Genomic DNA, 10,000 nt, shown 5'->3' with positions numbered 1-10,000 from the left:
TCACCAGCTACATGAGCCATTCTGGAGTCTGAAAATATCTCCATCTCACAATGCATCAGATCTGAGAGAGGACTCACTTCTGCCTTTTTCAATTTTATAAATGCTAGCAGATTCCACCTCCATCCTACAGCAGATACAGAACACTTGAGGGTCCTTGTAAGCCTCTTCTGCAAAGAACTCTATTTTAGGTTGTTAATATCATATTGGATCTGGTCATCGCCTCCTTGTCCTCTCCTTCAAAAAAAAACAATCCAACTGAAGTAGTGTTCTTCAGAAGGAGTATCGGAGCTTAGCTGTTACCACAGTCACTGAGCCTGCAGCTTTACCAGGCTCTTCTGTGGGGTCGGTTCGGGTCAGTCTAGGTTGTGGGTTGAGATCAGATCTATTCTGAGGCTTGGAGGAACATCTGTTCTGGCTCATGTTTGATCCTGGACTGGAGCAGGTTCTCGGTGTGTCAGTGTGTTGCCTATGGGAGATCGGCTGTGCCGTCTGCACTGATTGTGGCTCAACCCCAACCCCGTTCACAGATTTTTTTGTTCTGTTTTTTTTGTTGTTGTTGTTGTTGTTGTTGTCTTTGTTGTTACTTTCTCTTTTTTTCATGTATAAATGCCTACTAAAGCTTGATGTGTAAGTGAATATAGGCCACAGTTTATGGTTGAGAGTCATCTTCTCTTCCTTATGCTCCTTCAGCTTAACAAGATCGGGTCACTCGTTCCAGCCTGAGAGCATAGAGAACATTCCAGACATGCTCCCAATTGTACATTGCACATGTGTTGTGGCATTCTAGAAATGGGCTGTTTTAGGAAGCGACTATATTTTTTACTTAATTGAACCACTAAGCTTAAAAAAAACTAAGTGTAAACTAGAGGAAACAACCTCCATTGAGGCATTATGGCCAAGCATCATGTAGAGTGATCGCGAGATTGAGCGACTGATAGCATACCCTTTTATTTCAGGCGGGTTGAAATTACAGGGAAGGGATCTCATCAGACCTCAAGAGTATGTTGTTATGTGCATGTGTGAAGCAGATGAGATAAATGGAATAATAGAGGAGCAGTTGTTGGGAGAAGCAGATATTCAATGAGAGGGATGTGAATGGCCTTATTCCATTTAATGCAGAGGCCAGCCTGAGGCTTTTCATCCGGCTTAAGCACCAGAGAATTGCCTCGGTCTTCTGTTCCCATTTACATTTGTGAAGAATGTTTTTAAAAAAACGCTAGACACTTCAAAACAATGCTTAGTAATGGTCACCCATAAACACGTTTAATAAATTAAAATGATGTATAAACATTTCATTAAATTGTGTCCTTGATTCTTCTGCAAAGTTTTTCGAAGTTTAAAAATACAGGCTAAGTCATTCCCTTTACAAGGCAACCTAGACTAACTCTACCTATCTGTCATTGAATTTCTCCTGTTTTAATTGACTGTTGCATTGTATTCCATTCCCAAAGGCTCTTGTTCAACCCCAATTTGGCCCTGCCCCACTCCAGGACTTAACTTTGGCCATTTGGGCCAAGGCCCGGTCTAGCCTCAGAGATGGAAGCAATAAAAGTCTGAGGCTTTCCCCAGATACTGGGGATTTACCCATAGTGGAAATGCACCAGAGGGTCCAAAGGAGTGTGTGTTTATGATAGAGTGTGTAGTTGTCTGCTTGTTGACTTCACCATTGACTCTTGAAGCTGATAAGCAAATGATCAATATGGTATCAAAAACAAATATTCACCATGGTACTCAAAGAAAAACTCATACTTCTTTGGTTTGAGCCTTTTGTTACCAACATATCCTGTCATTAAAATTGAATGAGTGAATGCCTCATACGTTTTTGTTTTTGTTCTTTTCAATTATTGCCAGTTGTTTGTCCGCAAAAGAAAAGGTCTCTGTCGATTCGCTGAAAGGACCTTTCATCCTCTCAAAACAATCACTGCTGCTGCCTCTGTAGTGGTTGTTGTTGTTGTTGTTGTTGGTATTGTGCTTGTGTCTGAGTCTTGCAGACAAACTCATCGCAATTGCCTGTTGACTTTGACTGACATGATGGCCAGATTTATTTTTAGCAACTTCACTCGGCGGGGTTATTTACCTGTGTGTGTGTGTGTGTGTGTGTGTGTGTGTGTGTGTGTGTGTGTGTGTGTGTGTGTGTGTGTGTGTGTGTGTGTGTGTGTGTGTGTGTGTGGGCGCGTGTGTGTGTTTCTTTCTCTCTCTTGCCATGTCTCCAGTCTCATGTCTCATGTGCCCAAGCCTGTCTGTGTTCACCAGCCATGCTTCCAATTACACTCTACCTCCCCCCGCTCAATGCCCCAGAGACCCAGAGACCCACACATCAGATCTATGCAGTTCAACAGAGATGATGAGGATGCATGGGGTGGAGGTATCAGGGTGTGTGTGTGTGTGGGGGGGGGTGTTCTCTCTGTCTCTCTCTCTCTCTCTCTTTCTCTCTCGCTCTCTCTCTCCCCTGTTTCACTCTCTGTGTGTGAGTGTGTGTGTGTGTGTGTGTGTGTGTGTGTGTGTGTGTGTGTGTGTGTGTGTGTGTTTCTTTGTGTTTGTCTGTGTGTGATAGAACTCTGTCAGATAGGTGTCTGAGAACTACAGCAGTGGTTTGTGAGAGGAAAGGAGACAAATTGAGAGAGAGAGGGAGAGGGAGAGAGAGAGTGAGGATGAGTTGATGTATGTGTACATGATGCATGTGATTAAATATGGACTTTGCTAAGGGATCTGTCAGTGGCTGTGTGACAAAATGTGCCTATGCACATAACAGCATATACATATAAAGGTTGAACCATATATCACCCATGTCTTGTTTTTCCTCTCTTTCATCGACCCCTCTCCTTCCGTCTCCCCCACCTCTCTCTCTTTTTCTCTCTCTCTCTCTCTCTCTCACTCTCTCTCTCTCTGACATTACCTCTGTCTTTTTGCCTCCCTCCTTTTGTTTTCCCCCCTCTCTCTTCTTCTCTGTCTTTTCTTTTTTGTCATCTCCTATCTCACACATTCTGTCTCTATATTTATTTTTCTCTCTCCACCTCGCTCTTTTATTCTTTCTGATCCTCCCCTTCCCTTCTCTCATACTCTACTCTCCCTACTCCTCTTCTGTCGTTTCTCTCTCTCTCTCTAATGACTTTTATCTTGTTCTCCCTCCCCATCTCTCTCTCAACAACCTCTCTTTCTCTCTCTCTCCCTATTTCCTCTACCAGGAAAGGTCAGCAGATAGAGAGCTCAGACCAGCACGTGCTCGGTTCTCTGGAGGGCGGACGCAGCATGCTGACGGTGCGAAGCGTCGGTAAGGGTGACAGCGGGCCCTACATCTGCCGAGCCACCAACAAAGCCGGGGTCCTGGAGGGCCAGCTGGTCCTCAAAGTCTTTGGTGAGAAAACCTCACACTCCTAAACCCAGCTATCTTTTTTCCCCTCTAACCAAACAACATGCTGATTTCTAACATCTACCAGTTCCAAGAGGTGCTTGGATTTGTGGCTCAGCCTCAAACTCTCTTCAATTGGAAATTACTTCCCACCGCTGGGGACTGTGATGTTTGAGTCATAAGAGAGGATTGCTCTGCTGCCTTTATTTGTAGTTGTCTTGAAATGAGAGAGCAGTCGACCCACCCGGCCTTGAACCCGGGGTGATTGAAATTATACCTGCTCTACTGTATGTCCGCAATGCCTAACATTCAGTGAGTTGGTAGGGCATTCGGGGCGAATACTGAACTATAGACATCACATTGACACAGTAGCTTCCTAGGGGACCTCAGATGCTGTTGGTAATGTCATCTTAAGTAACACACTTTACAGTGTTTTGAGAGACACTCTTATATTTGAGGATGTAAACAGACACTGACTGTGATCCCAGACTTCCCTTCAGGAGGTGTGGAGGTGACATTAAATAAACGCTGTCTTCCTCTCAAGGTGGCTTTGGAGTGGAGCCAAGTGTCTGTAATAAGGACATCATTAGCACAAGTGTTCTTACCATTAGGGCACGATTGTCTAAGACTTTTCCTGTCAGGAGTCATGGACGTGAGACGGTCATTGAGCAGGCAATTGACATACTTGCATGCCCTATTAAGTATGATTAGGCCATTAGCTGAGATGCATGAGGGATTAGGGTGATTATTTAACACATGGTGGCCAGCGAAGGTGAAGCAACAAGTTTGTGGCTCAGGAGGAGAGAGTTAAGAGATGATTGATAAAGGAGAGGAGGCCGTACCTGATCTGAGATCTGTTGTTGACGGATGTAGATGTTTGCAACTGCTAAATGCCTAAAAGCGGAATGACAAGATGGGGAACAGCAATCCAACACAACATAATCCTTTTTTTAGTTTGTTTCTGTTACAGCAGAGTTTTAGTCTGCAATTACCAAGCTAAGTACTTAAAAGCCTTGCAAAAACCGTAAAAACACCAACATCATTCAAGCTGGCACTGCAAAAGTGTTAAAAAGGAGTGTTAACTGGTGACGTTTGACAGTATAGTTGTCGATGTTGTGCCGTGAAAGCTTTTTTTTACATTTTGGGGTGTCCCATCCTAGACCACAGAACTCCGCTGTATACACCCTGGACAGCTGGTGGGAATGGCAGGTGTCCTTAAATGAGACTGTATATCATTCAAATTAAGATGATAGCTGTGATACAAGATGATACATTATGTAAAATGTGTTGCTTTAACATGATGTATTTTGGCAATCACAACTCAGGCTCTGGCTCTGGCTCTAACTATATCGCATCTGGCCACAACTGTCGGGATTCATCTCTAGTCCAGTGGCTCAGAGTAGGCTTAGTATGGAGGAGTCACGATGGGAATCGTGCTCAGGTTTTGGAAGTCTTTTCAAAGTCTCACCACACCACCTGTTAGCTGGAGGCCTGGAGCTCAGAATATTTGAAAGGGTGCAATTCAAATCTCAAAATGACAGAGAGCACATTCAAACTCATTTTCAATCTACACACTTTAATATAGGCATTTACTAATTTAAAAACCTGATGGGTGAGCTATATCTATGTCCTCACCCACCAACACCCAGACTGGCAAAGGGAGGGGTGGGATGAGATCAGTCTAATCAGATATCACCCGTTTTGTTGTGTATCTGCTTGTAATCCTCTGTTAAGCCATGCAAACATTTAAAAATGAAAAATGAAGCACTTTTTTATTCAGTAAGCCTCCTGATTACAGTAAATACTGATAACGATTATTTGAAATATCCCCAAGGACTTTAATTGTTTGAGTTGAGATTCAGTGATGTGCCAGTGACAGCAATGAGAAATCTGTTGCCTGTGTCTTTGTTTTTGCGGACCCAGTACACACACTGTGTTGCTGTAGATGGGTTTGGACATTGGGAATACAATAACTTGGGCACCAGGAGGGAACTTTCAGTTTAGCAAACAGCACATTCAGAGTAGCAAAGTGCCTCACCCCGAAGCCACTCATTCATCTGACCTTGTGAAACGGATATTTTTAAGGGAGGTGCAGGGGGGGGTAGATTAAGAAGGAGGGGAGAGAGTGAGACAGAGAAAGAAGGTGGAGAGAGAGAGACCACGTTTCAGAGCAAAGACAAAGCAGAGAGAAACGGAGAATGAAAGAGATATTTCACGAAAGAAAATTCAATTTATGTTTTTTATGCTGCTGGCCTGCATATTTGTTTCTATGATTATTCCAATGCATCGCTAGGCTCTGAGAGAGAGAGAGAGAGAGAGAGAGAGAGAGACAGAGAGAGAGAGAGAGAGAGAGAGAGAGAGAGAGAGAGAGTTAGAATGTATGGAGATTTATTCTGCAGTCATGAGGACATTTTCCATTCCCCGCCGCTGGTTGTTCTTCAAAAAGCATATTTTTATGAAGCTTTATTGAACAGAAGTTTTGTCTAGGGACTCAGGTTGTAACTCAGCGGTGCTCTCAGTCCCAACAGAGACTCACATTTTGATTCAAGGAAAAGACAGAGCGCTTTTCCTCTATCTCTTATTCTCTCATTCTTTATCTCTCTCTCTCTATCTCTCTCTCTCTCTCTCTATCTCTGTGTGCCTGTGTGTGTTGGTGTATGTATGTGTGTGTATGTGTGTGTGTGTGTGTGTGTGTGTGTGTGTGTGACATAGAGAGCGGGAGATGTTTTTATCCGTTGGGGGCAAGGAAATGATACTGCTTCACTCTAATGGTCTTTATAGCGCATCAGGAAAACAAACCATTCGATTTCATGAACCATAAATGCTGCTGAAACACTTTCGTTACCATTTGTATATCAGAATGGGAGAACACACAGTGTTGCATCCTTTATCCAATCAACATGGCCACACTACTGCAAACCTATTACTTCGAACAGAGCAAGGCTCTGTTTACATCTATTTGGAAGCATATTTTTACAAAATGTCGCTCTAATTTCAGAGAGATAGATAAAACTGCTGCAAGTCTCGAGGCATGTTCAGTGTTCCCAGCTGTTTGGTTTGAAGTTTTGAGTGTAAGGATGTTATGCATATCCACATGTTGCATACCTACTTCATACAGACGTACAGTAACAGGGGAAATTAAACATGGAAGCTCAGCACTTTGCTGATATTTATGCTATGCTATAACTGCTCTGTTTAGTGGTGTTTAGAATATGATTCATCATATTATTTGTATCGTGTGATTGTATCATCATGATAGTTTATGTCATGTCATTCATATGTCATATCAATATAATGATCATATTATAAATGTTGACTGTAAATGTTGTTGTTGGTGAATTATAAGGTGTCGGTCAGTATTCTGGGCAGAATACTCACAGGTCTTGAGATAAATGTTAGTGCGCTCCCAAGCTGCTGAATAGCAAAAGTCAGACTGAGCTATCAATCTCATTTCAACACACACAACAGCAACAAGCTTACATACACAAGGGCACATGCACATACACACACACACACGCATAGAGAGATAGAGAGACAGGCAGAGATAGCTCACAGGTTCACAGGCTTTCAAGAGTTGACATTGACGCTTTTCAAGAGTGACAGCTTTATATCAGACACATATTCTCAGCACACACAAAAAAACACACACACACACACAAACAAACAAATGCACACACTATCACACATCTGCTTGATGAAATAAGTGATGACAGGAATTTAATAACGTATGGTTATTCAGTATTTCTCATTTTCATATTACTCAGTTTAATTAAATCAAAGTTAAATCAAATAATCTATTTTTATAAGCTTTCCGTGGGTTCAAAGATATTCAAAAATACAAACACAGCATTATTGTGTCTATACCCCGCCGGCAACAGAGTAGCAACTCTTCCTCTCTCTCTCTCTCTCTCTCTCTCTCTCTCTCTCTCTCTCTCTCTCTCTCTCTCTCTCTCTCTCTCTCTCTCTCTCTCTCTCTCTCTCTGTTCTCCTTATTGTCTCTGCTTTCTTATTTTCTCTCTCTCTCTCTCTCTCTCTCTCTCTCTCTCTCTCTCTCTGTTCTCCTCATTGTCTCTGCTTTCTTATTTTCTCTCTCTCTCTCTTTCTCTAAATATCTCCCCCTCTCTCTCTCCCTCTCTCTTTCTCCCTCTCCCCTTTCCTCTTTTTTCCTGCCTGTCTATATTCTGGGGGAGATGGATTTGAAAGTATGAAAGCACGTAAATTGGTGTGGTAATCAGCGGAACAGAGATGAGAAGCTTCGCTTCATAGGCTTTTAAGAGAATCATATGACACTGACCAAGGGCGTTTATAGATAAACTGTGTGTTTGTGCCCAAAAAGAGTGCATCTGTACTTTGTTTTCTGGGTTTATCCTTCTACATGTTTGTTTTTTTTTCTTTTGATATTTTCAGGTTTTTTGTTTGTGGATCTGTGATTTTCCGCTATGGTCCTGCTGGGCTGGAAGAGCTCTCCCTGCTGGGCCCATCCTGCACCACATAAAGCATATCTTGTTTATGTTTATGCTCTTGTTGTTGTTGTCATCAAATTTGCACTTGAATATGCATGTGTGTGTATATTTATGCGTATATTTATGAGTGTCTCACAAAATTGGTTTTGTGTGTCTTCATGTATTTTGGATAAGTATACAATATATTTACTATGTACGTCAGTGTAAGTGGTAGAGTTAGCATGCAGTTCTGTGTGTGTGTGTGTGTGTGTGTGTGTGTGTGTTTTTGCGTGTGTGTATTCGTGCGTGTGTGCTGAGTGTTTAAGCTCCTTGATCTCCCTCCTTTGGCTGCTCCTTGTGTCAGACACAAGATGAAGGCTGATCTCTCTGGGCAGCCATAAATGCTCAGTGTTAGATCTTTTTTTCTGTTTATTCACAATCACACCATGGGTTTACTGCGGGTCCATTTTCCCTTTCTCCCTCCCTTTTCTTTCTCTCTACCACCCTCTTTCTCTCTCTCTCTCTCTCTCTCTCTCTCTCTTACCCCCTTTCTCTCTCCCTTTCTTTCTCTCTACTCTCTACCACCCTCTTTCTTTCTCTCTCTCTCTTACCCCCTTTCTCCCTCCCTTTTCTTTTTCTCTACCACCCTCTTTCTTTTTCTCTCTTTCTCTTACCCCAGCCCCCTTTCTCCCTCTGCAAATGACCCCCTCAGTGCTCAGAAGTGTGAAGAAGGGAATGGTTGTTATGCATGATGTGTTATGGGAGTTTGGTGCCCTTGACATGCAGCACCAGGGGACACGTTTGGAGAGACGAGGCGGACCACTTTATCTATTCAAAACAAGCAGCGATGCCCCTCAATACACACAGCACATACAAACACACACACAAACACACACACACACATACACACACACACACACACACACTCACAAACACATGCCAATGTGATGTTCACCAGGATACACTGGATCAAAGGAAGTGCCATGGAAACAAATGACGACTGCTAATTATTGGCCTCTGGCAGGGAGGGAGGGAGGGACAGAGAGAAAGAGAGAGAGAGAGAGAGAGGGGGGGAGGGAGGGACAGAGAGAAAGAGAGAGAGAGAGAGAGAGAGAGAGAGAGAGAGAGAGAGAGAGAGAGAGAGAAAGAGAGAGAGAGAAAGACTGGATCTAGACAAGGGAAAACATTATTTACATGTAAACAATCAGTGGGGGAAAAGTTGGGAGGATGGGAAAGACAAACAGAAAGATGGAGAGGAAAGCATTGAAGAAGACAGGAGATGCCAGCACCAGGGTACAAGGCACATTCTATGAAGATACCAGAGCTTGTTGCAAATTGGCAAATTGTATTCAACAATCCGTTATTCATTTTGTTCTTTCCTTTACCTCCTGATTGACTGACAGTTTAATTTCCACTGTTTCATAATGTTTTACGGTCAACTCATTATGATTTTAAAGTAAATGATATGCTGAGGTGCAATAAAATGTGTGTAGGTGACTTTTGTGTGTGAATAAGTCATCCATATACATCCAGGAAACAATAAAAACCTCCATCTCTCTCTCTCCCTCTTTCTCTCTCTCTCCCTTTCTGTTTCTCTTCAGTTCAAGCAGGATAAATTGGCATGATTGTACTCTGGCTAAAACACTTGGCATTTATTTGATCGTTTGCATGTTTAGCATGTTTTAAAATAATTATATAATTTGATGGCTGTTGGACGCCAATCAGGGAAGGTAATCAACCATATTCAGTTCAACTAAATGTTCATTGTTGTTCACGATGATTAACACACACAGGGTCTTATGTTCTACATCTGTCCTATTGGTAATTTGTGTTCTACCCCACTCTTCATTGGCAACTGTAGAATAGTAATAGAGCAACACCAAGATGATGGGTTCCATTCCCAGGAAACACATGCAGTACATTCTGGTGAAAATGGATCTGTATTGTTAATTGCTTGGATAAAAATGTCTGCTCAAAGAATACATGTCAATGTCATATCAGTTTATACTCTCTCTCTCTCTCTCTCTCTCTCTCTCTCTCTCTCTCTCTCTCTCTCTCTCTCTCTCTCTCTCTCTCTCTCTCTCTCTCTCTCTTTCTCATTCTCTCTCTATATCTATATATCTCTCTCTCTATCTCTCTCTACCTCTATATCTATCTATCTCTATCTACCTCTATCTCTCTATCTCTATCTCCTTATGTCTCTCTCTCT

The 10,000-nt window shown here is 42.5% G+C and overlaps 1 protein-coding gene across 1 annotated transcript in view; it reads left to right on the top strand.

Moving 5' to 3' along the window:
- Positions 1–10,000, top strand: part of LOC308375078 (neural cell adhesion molecule 2) — a gene marked incomplete at both ends in the record, with an annotated part of 203,364 nt that overhangs the window by 157,531 nt on the left and 35,833 nt on the right. Inside the window, one exon of the mRNA XM_080851123.1 lies at positions 3,186–3,355. Coding sequence (XP_080707249.1) covers positions 3,186–3,355 — 170 coding nt within the window. The remainder of the gene's footprint in view (positions 1–3,185; positions 3,356–10,000) is intronic.

Source organism: Sprattus sprattus (assembly GCF_963457725.1).
Source record: "Sprattus sprattus genome assembly, chromosome: 14".
Lineage (NCBI taxonomy): Eukaryota > Metazoa > Chordata > Actinopteri > Clupeiformes > Clupeidae > Sprattus > Sprattus sprattus.
This window is presented reverse-complemented; position numbering and strand designations above follow the sequence as displayed.